General features: G+C 48.9%; 1 protein-coding gene across 2 annotated transcripts in view; it reads right to left on the bottom strand.

Annotated features, from left to right (window-relative positions):
- IFFO2 (intermediate filament family orphan 2) overlaps positions 1-24725 on the bottom strand; it is a 52738-nt gene extending 28013 nt beyond the window's left edge. For both annotated transcript variants that reach the window (XM_044282504.1, XM_044282505.1), the window contains exon 1: positions 24094-24725. In XM_044282504.1, coding sequence (XP_044138439.1) covers positions 24094-24692 — 599 coding nt within the window. In that variant the 5' untranslated portion in view covers positions 24693-24725. The remainder of the gene's footprint in view (positions 1-24093) is intronic.
- Between the last annotated feature and the right edge of the window lie 1598 nt (positions 24726-26323).

Genomic DNA, 26323 nt, shown 5'->3' with positions numbered 1-26323 from the left:
CGCAATTGCGGACAAGCATAGGAAATGTTCCATTTTTTTTGCGGAACGGAAGTGCGGATCTGCAAATGCAGATGCAGACAATGAATGGGTCCGAACCTGTTGAATGGATGCGGACCCGTGAATGGACCCTTAAAGGGTTACTCCAATCTGAGCCATTGATGGCATAAAGCTAGGATAGGCGTTCGTGCCACAGATTGGACCTGCACCATCAAAGTGAACAGAGAACATCTGCGCATGCGCAGCCACCCTCCGTTCACCACTTCGGGAGTTCAGCAAATAGCTGAGCGCTAGGTCGTTTATTTCCTGGCAATCCCATAGTGGAGAACGGAGCATTGGCTGCGCTTGCGCGGTGCGCTCTCCATTCACCGCTATGGGACTTCTGAAAACAGCCGAGCATGCTCTGTTGACCAGTTTTCAGAACTCGCAGTTAACAGGAAAGGTGGCCTGCGCATGCGCAGCTATTCTCTGTTCACTTCAGGGAGTCCCATACTGTAGATGGCAGCAGCAGGCTCCAGATGTGGGAGCCCCACCTATTTTACATTGATGGCATCAATGTCCCAGATGGGCCAAGCCCTTTTAGCTTTCTAAGGCCGGGGCTAAGTGGAGATCTTGGACGCAACACTAGCGCAAATTGCATCGATTGAGACGCCAGAATGGTGAATACTGCTAGATCCACCCCCCGATTCTACAGTGGTGGCATCTTGAGCAACGCTGCAACCACATTCAGTTTGGCGGCTGCACTATTACATGTTGCTCCGTTCCGTGGTCCGCAAAAAAATAAAAATAAATATGACCTGTCCTATTCTTGTCCGTTTTGCACAATGTTCGTGTGCATGTAGCCCAAGTCAATTCCTCACCATAGTCATGATCTCTGCTTGCCATCAGTGAATGGAGGCATTACCATTGACATCCAGCAGCTGTAAACCTGTCCAGAACTAAAATGTCACAGCTGAGAGTTTGCTACACTTGCATGAAGTCTACCCGGAAAGCCTACAGCTATTATCCTACAGCCGAGCACGATGGGAGTTGCAGTTTTACAACAGCTGGAGGGCCGCAGGTTGAGCATCCCTGGTCTAGACAATTCTCTGAGCTAAACCCATCAGCAGCACGCATCTCCCTCCTGTTCTGACAGATCATTACAATGTATCGGCGCAGATCGTTTCAATGTATCAGCGCAGATCGTTACAATGTATCAGCGCAGATCGTTACAATGTATTAGTATATGTAGAATGTAACAAACTGTCCAGGGCAGTGGAAATATCTGACGGGTTTCGCTCACAGAGGATTGTCTAGACTGAATACAATGCAGCAAAGGCGTTGTTCCCATTCACTGCCAGCAAGTTCTTTCTAAAGCCAAACAACCTGCCATTCGGGAATACGGGAAAGCTGGATACTAGACCCCATGGAGCGGGATGGCTGTCACCCAGCTTTCCCGGACACCTCTGGAACATAGACACTTCTAGTTTTTTGGTGTTCTGTATGGAAGCATGCCAGTCTCCGTACAACTGCCTCGCCTAATGGCGCTTTTCTCTACAGGTTTCCTCTCCACTCCGGTGTCATTCACTGCAGGAAGCGTCGGGATAATGAAGACAAATGATGTAATCCATTAAAGAGGACGGAATCAAAAAGTGCTTTACTCAACCCTGCAAGGGCCGTCTGCGCCGAGATCGGAGGAGATTTACAGGGATTTGTAACTGTCAAGGTGTTGGGCACGCCCGATGGGACACACCCCGGTGATGAGAGAGCATGACGCCGAGCGCCAGAGGATTCCCGATGAGTCCTGGCTTCGGATCACTTCATGAAAGCAATCGGCGCACGGTTTCCAATGGCGGATTCCTCCCGGCGCCAATATATTACTCACCCCTCACTACAAGCCGATCCATGATCCGACCCGTCACTTACATTACAATTCTTGAAGCATGACCGACTCCTTAATGGTTTTAGGGAGATTGCAGCTAACAGCAGCTCGTCATGCAACTACAACTCCCCTCATCCACCCTCCGTAAAAATGGTGGCACACAGTTTGAAGGGGTTTCTGCTGGCTGTCGGTGAATGGGAACACTCATTCCTTGCATTCAAGCATGTCTGTAATAATTCTCACAGTTGGTTTGTTACAATTGCATCCAGTCCGGACAAACCTCGGAATAAAGTGCTGTTCACATTTCTGTCTGGAACACAAAAATACTGCGGTGGTATCCGAAATTGTGGCGGGGAAAATAATGCTGCATGTTGTGCTATTCTTCCCTTGCAATATAGCTAGGTTCACACATAGGATTTTGGATGAGGATTTGGGCGCCGATTTCGCACTAAAAATGCATGCAGAACTTCCCCATGGAGTTTAATGGGGAATCTGCAGGTTAAACCATAGTTTAACCAAGCACGCCACGTTCTCTCCGTTATTTCGGATCCCTCACGCACATTGTAGTCTATAGGTCAGGACATGGATGCTCTCCGAGTTCGGTCAGGGCTTTACATAGACCACTAATAGGGGGCGTTCTGGAAACACATTTTCAGCCTAGCAGAGTCCATGAAATAGGGCATAAAAAAAAACGGATCCTTCACGGATGAACCACTGACCATCAAGTCACAGATGTCACAGTGTGAATGAGGCCTTAATCTGCAAGGTTTGCTACCGTACATTTTACTAGCAGTGATGCATTGTATCAGTCTGAAGTCCTGACTGGATACAACTGTAACAAACCATCACCTGTGAGAGGCATTACCTTTTGTACAGGTTTTCAGCCTCCAGCTATAAACAATGGGGAAGATTGATCAGACTGGTATGAAGTAGAACTGGCCTAGTTGTCCAGTGTAGCCAATCAGATTTCACCTGTCATTTTTCAGACCTCCAATGAAAAATGAAAGCTGGAATCTGAGTGGTTGGCTTAGTGGTCCACAGCAGCCAATCAGATTCCACCTTTCATTTTTCAAAGGAGCTGTGGTTGCTATGGACAACCAAGCCAGTTTTCCTCTACACCAGTTTTGATAAATCTCCCCCAATGACTGTTCCTCAAATAGTAAAGAATTAAAATGCAAAGAAAGAGTTTTTTTTTTTTATTACAGAACTTTTCTTCACATGATTGTCAAGAATTAGAAAACCCCTTTCCGTTTTGCGCCATGGATATTAATGTGTATACAGACACCCCCCCCCCCCCCCATAGAAACCACTTCCTCTGGGCTTGATCTCCTCATCACTGCTCTGCACCCAGTTACTTCCTCCCAGTTCATGCCAAACCCTAATAAGAACATTTCTAATTAACACTTTCATGAAACCAGCCGTCTCCCAAAAGGGAACAGGAACAGTCAGTGGCTGAGATTAGATGTTTCAGAGACGGAAACTAGTCCTGCTCGCAGAGCTGAGGGTTTGCTACAATGAATCATCATCATAAGCAAAAGCCTGATACGATGGTTTGGAGTTTAGAGCCCCAATGGGGAAAGGCATTGATGTCCACCTCTGTGCAGCGCTGCGGTATAGGTTGGCGATATAGAAACGATTACCGTAAATCTATAACTCCAGAAGAGGAGAGATCCGTGCGGCTCACGCATTTAGGAATTGTCTATGTGGATTACATGGGACAGGCTCATCAGCAGGGAAAGCACGTATAGGCAAGATATGTTTTAGCCTCCATTCCAAGACAGCAAGCAGAGCTGTTATAAAAAGAAAATTATATAAAAATAATAAGTAATATTCTAGAACACATTTTTACTTCTAGAGTCAGAGGGAAGGGATGTGGCAATTTTGCAATTTATTTTTTTGGCACTGATGCAGCGAAATACGTGGGGATGGCAGGGAATTGGGCAATTCAATGAAGCTTTCGATATTCTGCGGTGTTCCCCTTTATGGTAACAAAACATAACGCAGAGTCCGTCGGTCACAGGAACAGATCTGGGAATGGGTTCTGGAGAGTTTCTTCCACGTGAGGTTGTTCCATGAGGTGGATCCACAAGTATGCAGCCGGAGGGTTTCTATATGTGGGATCAGGAAAAACACGTGACCTCAGCGGAGGGCCTCCATATACAGTCCTGATACACAAGCTCCTCCGTGTGCGGTTTACAGGACGCTGCCTGGTAACGGAGCCGCAGCAGACTGATCTGCATCCATCCCTCCATGGCTGCTCTAACCAAATCACTGCAGGAGGGTTTCCTAAAGGACGCCATTAATAGAACAGAAGCTAAGGAAAGGGGGGGGGGGGAGAATGTCAAGGAACAGCAGGCAGACACGGCGAAATCACTTAAAGGGGTAGTCCAGTGGGTAAAAATTAAACAAATCTATCCACAGATGGTCCTACTGTTGTGGAAACCGGAATACCCCTTTAACTACTTCAGTACAGAACATGACATTCACTTGTCTTCGACCAGATACGTCTTATGGGAGAACTCTACAAAGGATGAATGACCATCAGGTTTACCAGGCCATGGCTAAGTGACGCTCACATCTGGCGGCTATGCTGCAGATTTTCTGCTGCACACTTACCAATACTGAAAGTGTTAAAACCAAGACATTTAAAGGGGTATTCTAGTTATCTCCTAGCCACAGGGTAGGGCAAAGTCAGCAACCTTCCGACACCCCAGCTGCTGTGAAACTACAACTCCCAGCATGCAACCATGCTCAGCAGTTCTTATAACTCCTGGAATGCTCCTAATGGAGAATTCTGGGAATTGTAGTTTCTGAACAGATCGGAGTGCCGGAGGTTGCTGATCTCTGGGATAGGGGATAACCATCAGATGGGTGAGGGTCTTACCACCGGGACCCCCACCGATCACAAGACGCGAGAATAGAGTTCTGCCATCCCAAGAATGCCCATAGAAATAAATGGAGCAGCCGCACGAATATGTGAACAGCCGCTACATTCATTCAGAGGGGCTGCAGTGGGTACGGAGCCCCCGTTCTTGTGATCAGTGGGGGTCCCAGAAGTAGGTCCCTAACCGATCCCATAGGTAGGCAACCTCCAGCTGTTCTGAAACTACAATTCCCAGTATGCTCCATTAAGAACTGCTGAGCATGTTTGCATGCTGGGAGTTGTAGTTTCACAGCCGAGTACTGAATGTTGCCCACCCCTGCCCTATCCCGTAGATAAAGAAAAATCAGAAACTCTGCATGTACGGCGTACAGATTTTGCAGCAATTCCCACCGATTTCGGCAGGAGGAGGCTACATGCACACGTACCGTATGGGTTTTGCGGTCCGCCAAAAAAAAAAAAACAAAACAAAAAAACATTGTAATAATGCCTAAAAACAGACAATAGGACAGGTTATATTTTTTGGGTGGGGCTACAGAACGGACATACTGTGCTGTCCGCATTTTTTACGGACCCATTGAAATGAATGGGTCTGCATCCTATCTGCAAAGAAAAAAAAAACACGGAACGGACACGGAAACAAAATACGTTTGTGTGCATGAGGCCTGAGTCAGCCATGTGATGCGCATGGAGGTGGAGGGGGTCCTGATAGCAAATATTGGGGGAAAAGAAGGATCAGGTCATGTTGAGATTCAGCATGTATGATCCTATGTTCTCAAGTAAGATACGCTGCCTAAGGTATCTGGGGGTATACCTGTATAGGAGTCTGGCAGAGCCTTAAGGGCCTTTTAAATAAATAGAGGGGTGATGGCTCCCCGTCACCGACATACGAGTCAGTTTGATTTGCCTGGGAATAGAACATCAGAAGGCCATACATAAATGGGACACTAATATTTTTCTCTTCCACTTTGCCCATCTAATCTACGGTATCTCTCTATTACAGGCTTTGGATGTGATGCACGCCTCCACCTGGTAGCGCCGACATGAGTCTCCTGCCTTTTATAAGCATTGGGGTGTGTGGAAACACGTACAGCCGCCGCTCCTCGCCCGCAGGCCATCTCACCGACCGTCTGCAGAAAGGAAACTTAAGTAATTGAACGGCAATTAAACTTGTTGCCGATTGTGTTACATTATGAAGCAATCAGATTAGGAAATCATCCAAGACCCAAACTGATGTCACCGGCGGCGGCGAGAGATGAGGTCACAGATGACATACCGCTACCTCACACCGCATAGAAGGTAAATAATTAGGACCATCTCGAGTTACGGGTCTTATGCTCCATTCACAGCCAAAGCTGCATTTACAGTTCTGCCGATCTGATGTTAAACTGGTCACAGTTGGGCCTAATTAGTCGGCTATAAGTAGACCCCCGTGCCACAGGGTCTCACCCCCCCCCCCACTGGTCGGCAGAGTACGCCTTGCCTTGGTGAGAGATGGCAGGTTTATGGTTTTGCATTTTATGCATGCTCCACAATCTGTTGGGGGGGGTGCCAGCACATGCAGCTTTGGATGTGACTAGAGAAGACGAAGACATGATGCAAGTTCCAATCAGCATAGTGAAGCAGACACATCATATGGAGATTTCACGATCAGCAGAGGAGCCAGCTTCAGCTGTACATGAGAAGCTGCCCAGTCAGGACATCGGGTACCTCGCGCCTCAAGGACGGGCTGCATCTCATGAATAATGCAGCACAACGATGGGGGTTTGCAGCTCTTCTGATCAATAATGGTTTAACATTGTGTAAATGCATTAGAGGACCGTGTAGGGGTCAGATGCTGCATGAACCCCACCGCGGCTTCCAGGACGGAGCGACGCCCGGGCTTCATACCCAGCACAATGCGCCACTGGGAGAGTCATGACAGTGATCTCAGGCAGACGATGAGAGCACCATAAATAGTTACAGGAATAATAGGATTCTGTAGAACTAGCTCAACTCCAAACAGACCTTTAAATAGTTATAGTGCATGTCCGAATATATATATATATATATATATATTTTTTATTAATTAAGAAAAAAAGCATACGGATGCAAATTATTATTTTATTTTTTTTTGCGGACTGCAAAACACATACGGTCGTGTGCATGTAGCCTTAACGCGGTCTTTGGAGACAGAAAGCAGCGTCATTAGTTGTCTCCTAGCTGCAGCATTAGGTCTCTTTCACACGGGCGTCACGTCTGAGGGCTGAATAGGATGCGAGCGCAAAGCATTTTAAATTGGTTTTGCACGCGGACCCGAACTTCTTCACAGAAGTTCAGGTTTGGGTTAGGTGTTGTGTTGATTTTAGTATTTTCCCTTATAACATGGTTATAAAGGAAAATAATAATGATAGTCTCCTAGCAACCATGCGTGAAAAAAAAATTCAAAAAAAAAAAAAACACATACACACCGCATCCGCTTGCAATTTTCACATGGCCCCATTCACTGCGTTGTGTGAAAAAAGCACAATATAGAGCATGCTGCGATTTTCACGCAACACACAAGTGATGCGTGAAAGTCACCGCTCATGTGCACAGCCCCATAGAAATGAATGGGTCCGGATTCAGTGCGGGTGCAATGCGTTCTCCTCACGTATTGCACCAGTGTGAAAGAGGCCTTAGAGTTAGGGGGGGGAGGGCAGATTATAGCTATAGATCTACAGGAGCAGGTAAGTGGCCAGGAGGAGCTCTCCGTGACAACAGTAGGCCACACAGCACGCTAGCGATTTGTGGTCGTCACCCGATTCAGCCGTGGACTCCAGCCTGAAACAAGCCATGGAAAGTCAGCCAGGTGTGGCATAATGGAGACTAAGATCAAAGCGCTCAGGACTTCAGGTAAGAATTTACATAGACCCCGTTGTCCATAGGAGTTCCTCTTTAAGTGTAAATGTGGTGAAGAGACTTTTGTGGAGAATTGAGGTACACTGGCCAGATGGAGGATGAAGTCCATCGGGCTCATACAACGCTACGGCCAGCTGTGGTGAAACTACAACACTCAGCATGCACAACTGCTTTACTGTTCTCAGACCTCTCATGGAAGTGAATAGAGCATGCTGGGAGTTGTAGTTGGAGTGCTGGAGGTCGCTGATCCCTGGTCTAAAGGTACGTCTCACGTGTGATGTGCTCCGGGCCGAATATAGACAACAACAAGATGGGGCCTTGGGACGAGTTCTCTCCAGACGTGAAAGGGGCGGATAATAAAAGGAATCCGGCAGTTTTACCCCCCAGGTTCAGCCTGTCAGTCACGCAGCGGCGCCCGAGAACATGATATCACATGAACACTACAAAAGCCTCCATGACAAAGGACGCATTTATTGGTACTTATAGAAAAGGGGGAATCAAAAAAAATAAAAATCTAAACCGCCCCCACCCCAAACCTACAAGCATCTGCACGCTATTCTGTCAGCGGGAGATTAAAGGACAGGTGATCGAGGGAAACTGCCGAAAGCTGAACGTCTTGGTGGATTTAAAGGGGTTGTCTAGGACTTTGATAGTGAGGGCGTGTCCTCAGGATAGGTCTTCAATATCTGATCGGTCCAACACCCCTACCGATCAACTGTTACCATGCGGCAACGGCAACAGAACTCCACAGCTCCGTCCATTGTAGTGCAGAACTCTTCCCATGGAAGAGAATGGAGGCAACAATGCTGCAGTTACCAGTTCTGTCCACTACACAATGGAGGGAGCTGTGCAATTCCCGTGTCGACTTCCGGAGCCATAGCTTCAGCTTAACAGCTGATCGTCAGGGGTTGTGACCTGTCAGACCCCCACCAATCTGATATCGATGGCCTACCATAGCAAAATCCTGGACAACCCCTTTAAAGGTGATGAGCAGAGTTCTAATGTGAACCTTTATTATGCATTTCATATTTGTTTATTTTATTTATTAATTAAGGAAGTTTAAGACTTATTTCTTGCTATTTTTAGGATCCCTGCTTGCCGTCAGCAAACGGGAACTGTGAGATTTGTGGCACTGACTAGTTTCTCATCCACCCTGGATACAACCGTATCAAACTCTACGGTGAGCAGTATTGCATCAGGACGATTTTCAGCCACCGACAGGAAGCAGAGATCTTTAAAATGACGAAGAATTGAAAGGAAGCGGTGTGTCAGTGCAGCGCTGGCTGTGACTAATGCTCTAGGAGTCATCCTGTAGCCCATGTTACTAGGAGGAGAAACAATACATTGTTGCAACAATCTTCAATACACCCATCATCACTGAACAGCTCCAGGTCAGAAGGGGCACCGCTCATAAAACATAGAATGAAATAAAAAAAATATTATAATTTAATAAAATATATATATTTTACCCTTCCTCTCTTATATTATAAAAATGAGTGTCTGTCTGTTCTTTATGCACGACCAAACGACTGGACCGATCTTCACCAAATTTGGCACACAGGTACATCAGGTGTCCGGGAAGGTTTTAGACCGGGTCTCAGCTCTCTAGGACGTACCGTTCCTGAGATATTCCCAAGAAATGATTTGCAAGCCTTTCTCTTCATATCCCAACTGCCATGCACACGGTCAGATGTCCCTTATCAGCCAATAGAAGCTTGCAGGTCCTTAGCCTCCACATACACACAGTTTCACTCCAGGTTTCCATAACAACCCAGACATTTTTCTTCACTGCTGTAGTCCAGCTTCAGGCTAGGGCTACACGACAACAATAAGACGCACGACACATAGGGCACAACTACATGCATCCATCTTGGATTTTTGCTACTGTCATGTCACAGCATATCGCAGTGCGACACCATAGCCTATCATTATAAAAATGTCGTGCGACACAGGTCATTGTGTAGCCCTAGCATTAAAAAGGGGCAGGCACTGGGGAGGTCACCGTTATGGGGGATACTGTCGATATCTTTTAACGACACACACAAACATTAAATAGATGAAATATACCGAAGCCGGGTCCTTCTGCTAGTATGTATATTATATAATTGTTGACCAGAAGAAACAAAAGTCTGCACCATTAAAAGGAGTGGGGTTTCCCTTTAAGACCAGTTTTCTCCCCTTTAAATCTTCTTATACCACTGATTTAGAGGCGCAGACCGAATGTGAGAATTTTGACCTGAGAAACTTAAAAAGGATGGCCCCATCACTAGGATACGCATCAGTGTCAGGTGCAGGTCCCACATCTCCAGAACGGGACTGAACGTGAAGGGGAGCACACTGCGCAGGCGCAAGGTGCCCTCCATTTATCGCTATGGGAGTTCCTTAGATAGCTGAGCAAGCATGTTCGGGCTATTTTCAAGAATTCCCCTACAGAGGGTGTCCGCGTATGCGCAGTGCTTCTCTTTCATTCTGGCGATAGCAGCAGGTACCAGACGTGGGGACCCACAACTGTCTGACACCGACAGCTTATCCGAGCTATGTCCTAGATGGGAGTACCCCTTTAAATAGCTTTTTAATTTCCAGATGTGAATATTTTATGAGCAAATATTCACACATCCACAAGTGGTGGGAGAGAAAGGTACGTCTGAGACTAGTCCCACAGTCATATCCACCTAGAGACTCATTTACTCTCCCATCTACCTGGAGCCAATCCCACAAAACAATTAAATATATATAATATTACATTTTATTTTTTTTTCTTCAAAGAAACGCAAGGCTGGAGAGCAGCAGAGATCCCGGGACATGTGAACAGGAGCAGCAGGCAGAAGACACAGGCGCCGCTGATCACACAGCCATGTGATTTCTGGAAAGTGATGACTGCGGAGCGCTCTCCAGGATTCTTGGCATCAGCAGGGGGGATACAGAGTCTCTGTGCAGCATGCCTCTCCATCATCATTCTGCAGTCACTTCCTAACAAGGGGGGCTGTTCTTACAGTCAGACATGCTTTCTCTATGCATCACATCCCCCAGCAGCTCCCCCATATTCTATTCCTTGCTGCTGGTTTACTTACTCCTAGCAAACAATCCTTCTGTGTAGTTCTCCATCCCCTGACTTCCTGCAAGGATTGTGTTTCTACAACACAGCAGACATGCTAAACAAGCAGCGCTTCAGTGTAAAGCATAGGGGAGCAGCAGCCTAAACCAATGATGAGACAGGGATGTGTGTCTCACACCCCAAGTAGGTAATGCAGCTAAGCTGGAGCAACTGACCACAGACAAGGAGCAACCACACAAGAATAGTAGGAATCAGTCATCTGGCAAACGATTGCAAGCTCACAAGTCGACATTCACTTTAAAGAGCAGCTGTCCCCTCTCCCGACAGGTCCGTTATAGTAACTACTGCATTGCCTCTATTATCCCTGCTAGAAGTTAGGAATTAATTGCTAGTAGTCTGCACTGAAGGTCCAGATGGGTGTTACCAGCCGGGGGGGGCGTGTCCCTGCATAGTCTAACACTGATTGGATAATGTCAGACTGTGCATGGACACACCCTAACTGGTAACACCAATTCTTTCATAACTTCCAGCAGGAATAACAGAGGAACAATCATAAGACTAGATGCTCCCATGGGGGGAGGGAATGCAAGTAGTTCCTAGAAGACAGGTTGGGAGAGGGGACAGTCATAACTGTGTGACTGCCAGCTGACGCCGTCTTAGGTCAATGGTCTCATACACAGAAACGTGGCGCCCTTAGGGCGGCTAGATATGGAGATTGTAGAATATACGTATATTTTACAATAAATACGCAACATCCCTCTAATGTGTATGCGGGGGGCCTCCTGACCTCACCCCGTGGACAGAAGGGTCGGGTGGGTTAGATGTTAATCGCCCCATCTTTATGCTCTCTGGTAGAGAAGTCGCCGGATGTCTGGCATCAGCCATCTCCCATTAACACCAGGCTGAGCATGCACCTACAAGGAAAAAAAAAAAAAAAAAAAAAAAAAAAAGGAGATGGAGAAGTGATTCCGCAGCAACATCAGGGAAGCAAGATGTTTTCCAGGGGCAGAACAAGTGAATCGGTCACCACACCCCATGAACACAGGGGCCCCTCTCCGCACACCCGCTTCTGTCCACAGTGAATGTAAAGCTCCCGACACAAGATCCATCTGGGAATCCTGAGAACAAAGACGAGGGGAAGGAGAATTCCTCAGGACAAAAGGGCCTGAAGTTCACCCAGAAAGGAGAGAGTCTGCAATCCACCGCATTGAGAAGATTCAATGGGGCATGGAGGCGAAGTGCGCAGGACGGTAATCTGTCACCGCCTGATGGCGTCACCTTCACCATGGCGACTGCACGGCTGTGGACAAACATTATCAGCAGGGGCCGACAAATGCCACACGATCTACAGGAGATAAATCGCTCAGGACCCCAAAGATCCCACCCCCCTCCCCTAAAAAATAAAATGGCACCCCCCCCCAGGACTCTGCAGCTTTAAGACGGTCTGACCTGAGTGCTAATGCCTGACAATAGCGCTGACACAGGAAAACCGCTCCGCAGTGCTGCAATCTCACCGCCTTCATACACGGAGGGGGCTTAATGCCAGGACTCTAGAAACCCAGGCCAATTACTTATTAATTACCCCGGTACAGCAGCTGTGGCCATTACCGGGGGGTCAGGTACTATTACAGGCATGTACTAGGGGGATTTTTTGGGGTGTATTAATTGGGTAGTAGTCCCCCGTATCGGAAAGATATCAAGGCATAGAGCTCATTAGAGGCCCAGTCCCCCCATATTGGGAGGATAGCAGGGTACAGTCCCCCCCCCCATATTGGGAGGATAGCAGGGTACAGTCCCCCCCCCCCCCATATTGGGAGGATAGCAGGGTACAGTCCCCCCCCCATATTCTGATCATACTTGGAAGCGATACTCGTGTCTGCCGAGTATCAGGGATTAGGTAAAAGGGCCACACACACACACACGTCGATATGGACACAGATTTTCCATGTTCACGGCTGTGATCCGCAGGTAGACGACCATTATGTGGACAGTAGAGCACAGAGCAGTAATGACACTGAGGCAGGAAACGCGGTGACACAGCAGACATACATTGTTGGTGGGGGGTTGGGGACCCTCCAGGGACCTCCATGTAGCAGCATAGAGCGCGGCGGCCTCTCTCTCTCTGCAGGACTTCGCTCAGCGCCGTTTACTTACACGAACATGTCCGGAGATCTCAGGGGCAACGTCCTCAAATACAAACTGTGCTGAACCCTCCAGACGACCCTGGGGCAAAAAACTGGAAGACAAATATAACATACACGAACCATATACTGTGCCAACAGCAGGACCCCGCCGCCATACTGGGCGACCGCAAAGGGGACCCCTGGATCCCGGCAGAGGATGCAAATTAGAATGAAAATTCAACTTAATTCCTAAAAGTAATGGACGGCTCACAGTCATACGGATAAAAATAAAGATTAAGTCAAATTACGCCAAGTACTCTCACCTCGCCTTACAGACCAGTCCAAAGCCAAAAAAGTAATCTATATATTAAAAGGTCCTAAAGGCAAAAGTATTCATATTTCTCAGTGTACAAATCAGGAAAATATAAAAAAAAAATATATATAATCCTCCCCCCTTTACGGCTAATATACACAAATCATGGCTCAAAAATACATCTACGGTAATGTGCCCTAATATATACGCAAATAAAATCTAATAAAACACAGTAATAGTATTAGTACTGCAATCTCAGGTCCAACAATGAACCTAGCCGCTGTACTGGAGATTACCAATAACGAGGGCTCATGCGCAAACAGCTGCTCCATAATACACATTCACTTGAATGGATCCGCAATCCAGAAGATACGGAGCGGAGGCACGGAGTGGAAGGCCATGGACGCACTACAGAGGGCTCCCGGAGCATTTGTCTCTGTGCCTCCGCACCACAAAAAAAAAAAAATATAGAACATGCTCTATTTTCTTGCGGCGCAGACCCATTCGAGTTGAACGGGTCTGCATCCGTCAGCACCGGCCAGACTGTTGCATGCAATTTGTGGTGCCCAATGCACGGCAGGCTGAGCGCACATCACTGTTATTTTTCCCGTTCTTTTGATCAGTCAGAAGAAAAAACGGATCCTGTGCATCAGTTATGCTTATTTGGCATCCATTTGAGCCATTTCCTTCTGAGATCCGTTATTTTAGTCCTGCATGCAGTACTTTCTTCCCCCCCACATCTACTGACTGATGCACATTCACACTCGCGTTTTTATTTTCTGGTATTGAGATCCGTCAGAGTCTCAATACCGGAGAAAAACGCTTCAGTTTTGTCGCCATTCACTGTTAATGGGGACAAAGCGCAACTGAACAGAACAGAGTGCTCCAAAATGCATTCCGTTCCGTTTGGTTGCGTTCCCATACTAGAGAGCAAACTGCAGCATGCTGCGATTTTCTTCCCGTCGTGGGATGAGGAGCAAGACTGATCCGTTTTCTCCGACAATATAAAACGGATCCGTCCCCCTTTTACTTTCAATGGAGTTCATGACGGAACAGTCTTGGCTATATTACAGATAATACAACCGGATCCGTTCATAACGGCAAATTTATGCCTTTTTGAGGCATGAATTGTGTACATTAGTGATAATTTAAAATCACGACAGGCAAAAGCAAGTGGCTTGGCATCAGAGCTTACAATCTAAAGGGATCAGCATATCCCAACCCGGGACCTCCTACACGGACGCATTTCCCTACTGAATGCTGCAGATTGTGGGTGCAGAGACGTGCGCCAACACCCCCCATGGCCAGCAGATAGAAGCCGATGAAGTCATCATCCACAAGTGAAAGCCTGTCAGCACCCACGGAGTTAACGTCCCCACATTCCTTCACCGTGCCTCAGTGACAGGTGGGGACGCTGTAACCCTTCCCCTGCCAGGAAGAGCACACCCCCTAATAATCATCATCATGTATTAGAGACATCACTGTGTAACTTAGGAACACTCCACCTGCGCCTCCGCACAAAGTCGCATTTCCTATCCGGCCGATATCGGACGCCATCACCGTGATACAAAAATGTCGACCGTGGCAATACTAAAAGAAAGCTACAGCGCTGCGGACTAGGTGGGCGCTATAGGAGCTGCAGGGAGAAATACAATGATGAAACGTAGATGTTAGAATGTAACCGGAGGGACTCCGCATCCCCCCGCGGGAATCAATGATCAGTAGGATTTGGGGGCAGGTGAGGAGTTAAACCCGATGCTCACACCAAAGACAAGATGGACGTCAAAGGCGTCTCCTCCAGGTCTATTTCTGGACTTCCGCAGGATGAATACAAATCCAATAGGAGCAAATCAATCAGTCAGATGTGGGTGGGGGAGGGGGCGTCTGTACAGCATTAGGCTGCTTTCACACTGGCGTTTTGGCTTTCCGTTTCGGAGATCCGTTCAGGGCTCTCACAAGCGGTCCAAAACGGATCAGTTTGGCCCTAATGCATTCTGAATGAAAAAGGGATCCGCTCAGTTTGCCTCCGTTCCGCTTTGAAGACCCCAAAACGCTGATTACGAAACTGAGCCAAACGGATCCGTTCTGACACACAATGCAAGTCAATGGGGACGGATCCGTTTTCTACGACACAATCTGGCACCATTGAAAAAAAAATAAACTGATGCAGTCCTCCATTGACTTTCAAAAATGATACAAACGGATCCGTTCTGAACGGACGCGTGCGGGTTGTATTATCTGAACGGATCCATCTGTGCAGATTATCACGGATCCGCACCAAATGCGAGTGTGAAAGTAGCCCAACATGTGCAAGAGGAAAGGCACCACTTTACGGCACTACAGCAAAGGAGCAGCAGTCACACGACGTCACCTGGAGGGAGGAGAGATGAAGGTCACCGCTCCTGGTGCATTGATACATTGCAGAATTCTGACTGTTAGAGCTCATGTATATATATGTCAATTTCCGCATGGAACAAAAAAAATAAAAAAAATTAATAAGTCACCGCCCACAGCCACACGTCGTAAAATAATCAAAACCTGGAGAAAATTAATAAAACCACAAACAAATCCATAATTGGCCCCAACAGATATTTTTCACAGGCTTTAATGGAATTGCTGGAAAACATTAGGGATGCGCAGTTACAAGCCCTTGACTTTAGTGATACCGGCCCTTTAATTGACCGCTATGTCATTGAAAACCCACCAGTCAGCAGCAGGGCCTTCTCCGTGACATCATGACGACAGCTCAAGTTCAGATCTCTGGAAGAAAGCAGCCGTTTTCATCCTTGAGCGGTCTGAGGACGTTTCCTTGTAATAAATCAGGCCGGCTGGAGCGGGGAGGGGTACAGACCACCTCCACCTGATCAACCTGTTTTGGTCCAGCAAAGTGGTATTTTTGTAAATATTTAGCAAAAAATAAATTAAAAAAAATCCAGACACCGCCGAAGCCAATCACTGGCCTCTGGTGGTGACTGCATTTACAGGGGGAACTCCCCAGCAATAGCATTCCACCCTCTATTGTATAGTGAGGGAGAGGTCACCCTGTAACGACACCTCAGCTCTATATATGGCCTGGGTCATAACATTTATTTTGTAGGTGGACAGGGACGCAGACAATACAAGTGCATGATGGGAGGGAGCCCGGGGTGACGACATTGGTGACAGCACTCAGCCCTGCAAATATTCCAGGAATGCTCATCACCACCCATCAGCATCTCCCGCAGTCAGAGGCTTAAAGGGATCGCCGAACCCCATTTTACAGACAGAATTAAAGGGGGTTTCCATTATTACATGAATCAAGCTCCATTGCTGTATAACGAAAAATTCTACAACTATCTAACAGGCTTGGTGTTCGAATTGCTCATCACTTAAGATCTCTGCTTGCTGCGGTTGAACGAGAACACATGTTTCCATGCAGAGGCAGTAAACCTACTAGTCCTGCTGAGAAGTCAATACATTGCATCCGATGCAGACACAGCCCTGGGCACAAGTCTACAATGTATCACTCTGGAGACTAGAGCTGCATTCACTATTCTGCTGGCTTCACAGCTGAAATCTCCCAGCATTCCTCGCTACTAAGCATGTTTCATGACACTGTCCACCCCTGCCCTCTTTCCTGGGGACAGGGCCCCCCCCAGAACACATATGACTTTCTGAATTAGTAGTCACCAACGTTTTGGGAAACTACAAGTCCCAGCCGGCCATGGAAGCTGCAGACAGTTGGGGGATGCTGAGATGTGTAGTATTCACAGCAGCAGTGTTACAGATGAAAGTAAAAGTCATAGTGAGATCTGCTGACAGATGCCGGGCTGCGAGTCATGAGGATTCACTGGGAATGTAGTGGATGGGAGTGATAGTCTGACAGCGGCGGGCAGGCATTTACAGGCGTGGAGCAGCTCCGCGTACCGGTCCAGCCCTGGACGCTCCGCTTTACGACGAGTCCCTGCTGCCAAATTACAGGGAGGAAAGATTTACCAGGGACTAAAGAAATCCAATAAAAGTCCCAAATCAGCGACAATGAAACTACTTCTGAGGAATCATCATCCGCAGGCCAATCCTAACCGATTCTCACAGGGCAAAGTCAGCAGAAAGTGGGCACAGACAGGACATCCTCTGTCAAATATGAAAGGGGGGGGGTCAGCAATTCAAAGCTCTGGAGTATAATACAGGATAAGTAATGTAATGTATGTACACAGTGACTCCACCAGCAGAATAGTGAAGTGCAGCTCTGGAGTATAATACAGGATGTAACTCAGGATCAGTACAGGATAAGTAATGTAATGTATGTACACAGTGACTGCACCAGCAGAATAGTGAGTGCAGCTCTGGAGTATAATACAGGATGTAACTCAGGATCAGTACAGGATAAGTAATGTAATGTATGTACACAGTGACTGCACCAGCAGAATAGTGAGTGCAGCTCTGGAGTATAATACAGGATGTAACGCAGGATCAGTACAGGATAAGTAATGTAATGTATGTACACAGTGACTGCACCAGCAGAATAGTGAGTGCAGCTCTGGAGTATAATACAGGATGTAACGCAGGATCAGTACAGGATAAGTAATGTAATGTCTGTACATAGTGACTGCACCAGCAGAATAGTGAGTGCAGCTCTGGGGTATAATACCGGATGTAACTCAGGATCAGTACAGGATAAGTAATGTCTGTACACAGTGACTGCACCAGCAGAATAGTGAGTGCAGCTCTGGAGTATAATACTGGATGTAACTCAGGATCAGTACAGGATAAGTAATGTAATGTATGTACACAGTGACTCCACCAGCAGAATAGTGAGTGCAGCTCTGGGGTATAATACCGGATGTAACTCAGGATCAGTACAGGATAAGTAATGTCTGTACACAGTGACTGCACCAGCAGAATAGTGAGTGCAGCTCTGGAGTATAATACAGGATGTAACTCAGGATCAGTACAGGATAAGTAATGTATGTACACAGTGACTCCACCATACAGATGCAGCTAATGTGACAATCTGGTGAGGAGGACATCTCAGACAGGACCATGTACCAGTGCAGATAAAAGCTGTTCGTTTAGAGTGCACAGGAGATTTGTGGTTGCCGAATTCAGCTCAGGGGGTGTACACCGCTACAAACTCTCTGCCGTTAGCAGTTACACCAATCCTCAGATACTTCTGTGGAGAATCAAGTGGAACCTACTTCCAGGTTCCTGTGTGGATCCCATCCGTCCTCCTGACCAGGGCAGGTCCTGGAATAATTAATAAGGCTACTTTCACACTTGCGGCAGAGTGATCCGGCAAGCAGTTCCGTCGCCATCTCATGGCATTAGTAAGACTGATCAGGATCCGGAACAGTTTTAAAAAGGCCTGGTCAGAAAAATGCATTGGAATGCCGGATCCGGCACTAATACATTCCTATGGATTCAGGCAAGTCTTCAGGTTTTTTTCGCCGGAGATAAAACCGTAGCATGCTGCGGTTTTATCTTTTGCCTGATCAGTCAAAATGACTGAACAGAAGACATCCTGAACGGATTACTCTCCCTTCAGAATGCATGGGGATAAAACTGATCAGTTCTTTTCCGGTATTGAGCCCCTAGGACGGAACTCTATGCTGGAAAACTAAAACGCAAGTGTGAAAGTACCCCCAAGCCATTGTTTTCTGCTGTCAGGCGGCTCGAAACCTTCGCGGTGCGAGGCATCACTGCTTCCCAGGGCACAGCCCTGAGGTCAGACTGACCCCCCTGAGGTCTGTGGGGTCCTCACACGGCACGGCTAGGACATTTTCCGTAAAAACATTCCCTATGGGTCTGCACCCATCCCAGTAATAGCAACTGGAGGAGAAATTCCGCAGCTGCAGGACAGAGGCCGGAAAAATCCGGGGCCCCAGCGACGGGTCAGAGTTCAGCAACTTTAATACATTGAGTATTTCACTCTATTTCATGATCAAGAATCTTGATCTGGAGTATTCAAGATCTCTGCTTGCAGTCAATAAATAAGAACATTGCTGGTACAGCAAACCTACTTCTCACTGCTGAGGGTTAAGCCCCATTCACACGTCAGTGTTTCACGGATGTGTGCTGTACGTGTTCTCCACGCACAGCACACGTCCCTGTTCATTTTAATGTGTGTATTCAGACATCAGTGTTTTAGCACGATCCGTGGGTCCGTGTTTTTAGCACGGATGCATGCTCTGTTGTCCGTGTTCACGGATCCATCACGCCCATTATAGTCAATGGGTCTGCGAAAACCACAGACAGCAAAAAAACGGACACGGATCATTCACGGACACGGACGTGTGAATGAGGCTTTAGTTACAATGCGTCTGAGCCAAGCACAGCAGCACCACCAATCCATCTCCTGCACTAATAGTTTTGCTACAATGTATCAGCGCAGGCGGACTGTACCCGTCTGGTCTGTGCAGTTTTTAGAGCAAACTTAGAACATTTGGTCGGGATCCATGACTAAACAGCCCCGCAGACGTCACCTGATTCCTGCGCCAATTGTTCCCAGGGCTTCACCCTGCGCCGAGATGATTACAAGACGATTATCATGTTTATCCGAGCTCGGTTATTTACAGAGAGCTCGCTCCTGCGGGAGCGTGGCCCTGACGCCACCGCAGACGGGATTAATACAACAATGGACGGGACAGGTCCGAGCGCGCCTACAGACGACTCCGCTGCGCCGCCGCTCCCTACGTGCAATATATAGATTACATGAGGTACAGACGACTATGGAGGGCCAAAAAGTTACTAATATTTCCCGTCCTCCGTGGACCACAATGTCAGGGTCGGACCCTACAGAATCCATAGGAACTCTACGAGTTTTCATCCCCCCATTAGTCACTGCAGGGAGCATGCTTTACATGGACATCGACTGACTTCACAATGAAGACCCCCACACCCACCCCGATGTCCAGAGGGTCCGGACCAGACAAATGACAGACCATGGATCGCTTACATCATAGAAGTTATACATCAGGTTTACTGGGGGGCACGCCCCACCCCCTTTACATTTTCAGCTCTGTGCCTGGATGAAGCAACCGCCTTTATCTCTGACTTCAAAGCATCGAACCCTCCGCCCTGCGGGACACTGACCTGACCGCGTACAGTACGGGGTAAAGGATGGAAGGCATGGGGGGGGGGGGGTGGACTTTGGTTAAAAAGCTCTACAGGGGCCATCACCCAGCTCTCCTGGACCCCTGAACGGCAGAAGGTGCATTCACACATGGCAGATCCGCTGCAGAAACTTCTGCAACTTAAAGGGGTTGTCCAAAGTTTTAAACTTGGGTCCGGACCCCAAAGAGAAAGAGGATCCAGTGAAGGGAGCGTATATATATATTTGACCGCTGCTCCATTCATCCAGAGGGCACACCGGATCCCCACTCACGTGATGTCTGGGGGGTCCCAGAGGTCAGACCCACCAATCAGACACTTGGTCCTGTGCATAAGGGGTAACTTTAAATCCTTCGACAACCCCTTTAAGGTCAGTGCTGAGCAGGCGGGGTGGTTTCTGCAAGCCCCATGTGGATGGGCAGGACAGGAGCAGAAAACTCTGCCCCAAACCTGCTGTGTGTAAACACCCTCTGAGGCTACTTTCACACTCGCGTTTGGTGCGGATCCGTCATGGATCTGCACAAACGCATGCGTTCAGATAATACAACCGTCTGCATCCGTTCAGAACGGATCCGTTTGTATTATCTGTAACATAGCCAAGACGGATCCGTTTTGTGTTGAGCCAGATTGTATCAGTGAAAACGGATCCGTCTCCATTGACTTACATTGTGTGTCAGGACGGATCAGTTTGGCTCAGTTTCGTCAGACGGACACCAAAACGCTGCAAGCGGAATGGAGACGAAACGGAGGCAAACTGACGCATTCTGAGCGGATCCTTTTCTATTCAGAATGCATTAAGGGCCAAACTGATCCGTTTTGAACCACTTGCGAGATCCCTGAATGGATCTCCGAAACGGAAAGCCAAAACGCCAGCGTGAAAGTAGCCGGGGAGGACAGGATACTATGAGTCAGGAGAGGTTTCCTGTCAATCCCTTAAAATAAATCCTTGCGCCTCTACAGAGGAAGAATCTGCCCCCCCTTTAAATATTTCTCCAAGAGCAGAGTAGCTTTCACTGGCCAGTAGCATACGGTGTGCTCCAGGGCCGTGAAGGGTTAAACAGCGAAATCCATGGAGAGCGGCGGCTGAGCTGTAATCCCAGGAAGAGGCGAACGCACAGTGCCAGGCGGAAGCAGCTGCCCGGTAAAGCCCATCACATGGCACCTAAAGGATCGGCTACAATGTATCAGGACTGATCTGTCACCATGGTGACAAGAAGTTCTGATATAGTCACAGTGATAACTGACGATTATTATGTACGTGGAGACAGGATGATGGGAGTTGTCAGTCAGACAAGAACTTTTCCAACATTGACTCTGCAGGCCCTAATATAACCACAAGTCTGTGCTAAATATACATGTACCTCCATGCTGACAGCATCCACATACACTACACAGGACATACATATACACTACCTCCATACTGACAGTGTCCAGTGTCCAGTGCCAACATTACTGGCCATAAGGGGGCACTGGGGGGAAATTACTACTGTGGAGCATATTTCTACTGTAGGGGCAGTGGGGAAGCAATTACTATGTGGGGGGGGGGGGGGGGTTTAATCTAAGGTTTTATTATTATTACTGGGGGCACTCTAGGTGGCATTTATAATTGCTGTAGATTCACTATAGGGATATCACTTGTAGTGGGGTCACTTTTTTCAGCAGTACAGTACCTGGTACAAAATTGGGGGTGGCAGCAGGAGGACACTGTGGGGACACCAGGATGGGGAGGTTGATGGAAAAAAAAAAATTAAGAAATCTAACGTGTCTGTGTTAGGCTACTTTCACACTAGCGTTCAGAACGGATCCGTCTGCATTATAACTTAGAAAAATTTTCTTAGTCTGAAAGTAGCCTGAGCGGATCCGTTCAGACTTTACATTGAAAGTCAATGGGGGACGGATCCGCTTGAAGATTGAGCCATATGGTGTCATCTTCAAGCGGATCCGTCCCCATTGACTTCCATTATAAGTCGGAACGGATCCGCTCGCCTCCGCACGGCCAGGCGGACACCCGAACGCTGCTTGCAGCGTTCAGGTGTCCGCTCACTGAGCGGAGGCTGAGCGCTGGCAGGCGGATGCATTCTTAGTGGATCCGCCTCCACTGAGAATGCATTAGGGCCAGACGGCTGCGTTCAGGGCCGCTTGTGAGCCCCTTCAAACGGAGCTCACGAGCAGACACCTGAACGCAGGTGTGAAAGGAGCCTTACAGACTCTGTAGAGACGAGATGCGGCTGAAAGAATTAGTCATGGCGGTCAGGGTCTAATGGAGGAGAAGAGGAAAGAGAAGATCTACATGACAGGAGAAGTAACAGGAATGTGGTGCTGTATTCTCCTGTACGTAGAGCTGGCTCACTACTGTGACCTGCGTCTCATCTTCTCCTCCAAGTCTTTTTTTATTTAGATAATATATATATTAAATTTATTTTATTCAGCTTAGGGACCAATGGCTCCTGTTTAAATTTTTTTTTTTGTCTGGATCCCTGCACTGTATGCAGTCAAATCATAAATACCTCCATGCTGATAACATCCATCTGCATTATGTAACATATACAAACATTTTTTGCACAACCACCATTCCTTGTTTGCCATTTGACAGTTCTTGTTAAGACCACATAATACCGCCATGTGGTGCCCAAATAATGCTACCATACATCACTACATAATACTGGATGGTTAGACATCCACCTGCTCCTCCATACTGACAGCTTCCACTCCATCCCCCTGCTCCTCCATACTGACAGCTTCCACTCCATCCCCCAGCTCCTCCATACTGACAGCTTCCACTCCATCCACCTGCTCCTCCATACTGACAGCTTCCACTCCATCCACCTGCTCCTCCATACTGACAGCTTCCACTCCATCCACCTGCTCCTCCATACTGACAGCTTCCACTCCATCCACCTGCTCCTCCATACTGACAGCTTCCACTCCATCCACCTGCTCCTCCATACTGACAGCTTCCACTCCATCCACCTGCTCCTCCATACTGACAGCTTCCACTCCATCCACCTGCTCCTCCATACTGACAGCTTCCACTCCATCCACCTGCTCCTCCATACTGACAGCTTCCACTCCATCCACCTGCTCCTCCATACTGACAGCTTCCACTCCATCCACCTGCTCCTCCATACTGACAGCTTCCACTCCATCCACCTGCTCCTCCATACTGACAGCTTCCACTCCATCCACCTGCTCCTCCATACTGACAGCTTCCACTCCATCCACCTGCTCCTCCATACTGACAGCTTCCACTCCATCCACCTGCTCCTCCATACTGACAGCTTCCACTCCATCCACCTGCTCCTCCATACTGACAGCTTCCACTCCATCCACCTGCTCCTCCATACTGACAGCTTCCACTCCATCCACCTGCTCCTCCATACTGACAGCTTCCACTCCATCCCCCTGCTCCTCCATACTGACAGCTTCCACTCCATCCCCCTGCTCCTCCATACTGACAGCTTCCACTCCATCCCCCTGCTCCTCCATACTGACAGCTTCCACTCCATCCACCTGCTCCTCCATACTGACAGCTTCCACTACATCCACCTGCTCCTCCATACTGACAGCTTCCACTCCATCCACCTGCTCCTCCATACTGACAGCTTCCACTACATCCCCCTGCTCCTCCATACTGACAGCTTCCACTACATCCACCTGCTCCTCCATACTGACAGCTTCCACTCCATCCACCTGCTCCTCCATACTGACAGCTTCCACTCCATCCCCCAGCTCCTCCATACTGACAGCTTCCACTCCATCCCCCAGCTCCTCCATACTGACAGCTTCCACTCCATCCCCCTGCTCCTCCATACTGACAGCTTCCACTCCCCCTCGGCGCCATGTGCCGCTCCTTCCCCAGGGGCGGCAGTCCTGGCACTGACAGGGGGCACTTACTTTCTCCGGTACTCGTCCCGCTCCCTCTTCACCTTGGCCAGCACGTTGTACAGGGCCCGGATCTCCGGGGTGATGGTGTCTATCTGGACCCCGACTCCGTCCGGATGGGTCCAGGACACCCCGGGCCCCTGCAGCGTCTCCAGGCCGCCTCCGGTGCGCCGCACGTGGGTGTAGCTCCAGATGGTGCCGGGCAGGCGGCTGTACCGCAGCTGGTTGGCATTGGGCAGCTGGTTGGCGTTGGGGGGCTCCGGGTCGGTCTGCACCGCCTGGTCCCGGTGGAAGGTCTTGCCCCGCAGGCGGCGCTCCTGCTGCTGCCGGCAGTGCTGCTCCTGCAGCTGCTTCTCCAGCAGGCGGTTCCGCCGCTCCAGCTCGTGCACCTTGGCCAGGAAGCAGCGGAACCGCACGTTCAGGGTCTTCAGGACGTGGATGTTGGAGCCCAGGTCGTTGCGCAGCGCCAGGGTAACGGTGGAGCCCTGCGAGGCGCCCGGGGACAGCGGGGGCTCCAGGTCCCGCATCATGTCCCCGAAGACGGAGGAGTTCATCATCCTGCCGGTCATCGGCTCCCGAGCACACAGGCTGCTCCTATGCGGCTGCTGCATAAGGCACGTCCATGGCGATCACCGGCTGATGGGGCGGCGGATCCTGCGCTTTGTACACTACGCCCCCGATGCCAGGCCCGCCCTATAGCGCACGGCAGGCCCGCCCCCCGTGACGTAAGCGGCCGCCGGGCGAAGGGATGGTGCGGGAGCCTGGGCTGTACCATATGTGTCATCTATAGGGGGCTGCGCTGTACCATATGTGTCATCTATAGGGGTCTGCCTGCGCTGTACCATGTGTACGCTGTATAGGGGGCTGCGCTGTACCATGTACTGGATGTATAGGGGGCTGCGCTGTACCATGTTTGTCATCTATAGGGGGCTGAGCTGTACCATGTGTGTCATCTATAGGGGGCTGCGCTGTACCATGTGCAGGATGTATAGGGGCTGCGCTGTACCATGTGCAGGATGTATAGGGGGCTGTGCTGTACCATGTGTACGCTGTATAGGGGGCTGCGCTTTACTGTGTGTGTCATCTATAGGGGCTGCGCTGTACCATGTGCAGGATGTATAGGGGGCTGTGCTGTACCATGTGCAGGATGTATAGGGGTCTGTGCTGTACCATGTACTGGATGTATAGGGGGCTGCACTGTACCATGTGCAGGATGTATAGGGGCTGCACTGTACCATGTAATGGATGTATAGGGGGCTGCTCTGTACCATGTACTGTATGTATAGGGGGCTGCGCTGTACCATGTGCAGGATGTATAGGGGTCTGTGCTGTACCATGTAATGGATGTATAGGGGGCTGCTCTGTACCATGTACTGTATGTATAGGGGGCTGCGCTGTACCATGTGCAGGATGTATAGGGGGCTGTGCTGTACCATGTGCAGGATGTATAGGGGGCTGCGCTGTACCATGTACTTGATGTATAGGGGCCTGCGCTGTACCATGTGCAGGATGTATAGGGGGCTGCGCTGTACCATGTACTGTATGTATAGGGGGCTGCGCTGTACCATGTACTTGATGTATAGGGGCCTGCGCTGTACCATGTGCAGGATGTATAGGGGGCTGCGCTGTACCATGTACTTGATGTATAGGGGCCTGCGCTGTACCATGTGCAGGATGTATAGGGGGCTGTGCTGTACCATGTACTGTATGTATAGGGGGCTGCGCTGTACCATGTACTTGATGTATAGGGGCCTGCGCTGTACCATGTGCAGGATGTATAGGGGGCTGCGCTGTACCATGTAATGGATGTATAGGGGGCTGCTCTGTACCATGTACTGTATGTATAGGGGGCTGCGCTGTACCATGTACTTGATGTATAGGGGCCTGCGCTGTACCATGTGCAGGATGTATAGGGGGCTGCGCTGTACCATGTACTGTATGTATAGGGGGCTGCGCTGTACCATGTACTGTATGTATAGGGGTCTGTGCTGTACCATATCCTGGATGTATAGGGGCTGCACTGTACCATGTACTGGATGTATAGGGGGCTGCGCTGTACCATGTACTGGATGTATAGGGGGCTGCGCTGTACCATATCCTGGATGTATAGGGACTGCACTGTACCATGTACTGGGTGTATAGGGGGCTGCACTGTACCATGGAGGTGGCTGTACTGCTCCATATGTTGTCCATGAAGTCTGTAGGTTACTGCAGTGTGTGTAGATGAATGTTTTTCTATGGC

This window comes from Bufo gargarizans, chromosome 2, assembly GCF_014858855.1.
Source record: "Bufo gargarizans isolate SCDJY-AF-19 chromosome 2, ASM1485885v1, whole genome shotgun sequence".
NCBI lineage: Eukaryota > Metazoa > Chordata > Amphibia > Anura > Bufonidae > Bufo > Bufo gargarizans.
Note: the sequence above shows the minus strand (reverse complement) of the source record. Positions and strands in the feature narration are given on the sequence as shown.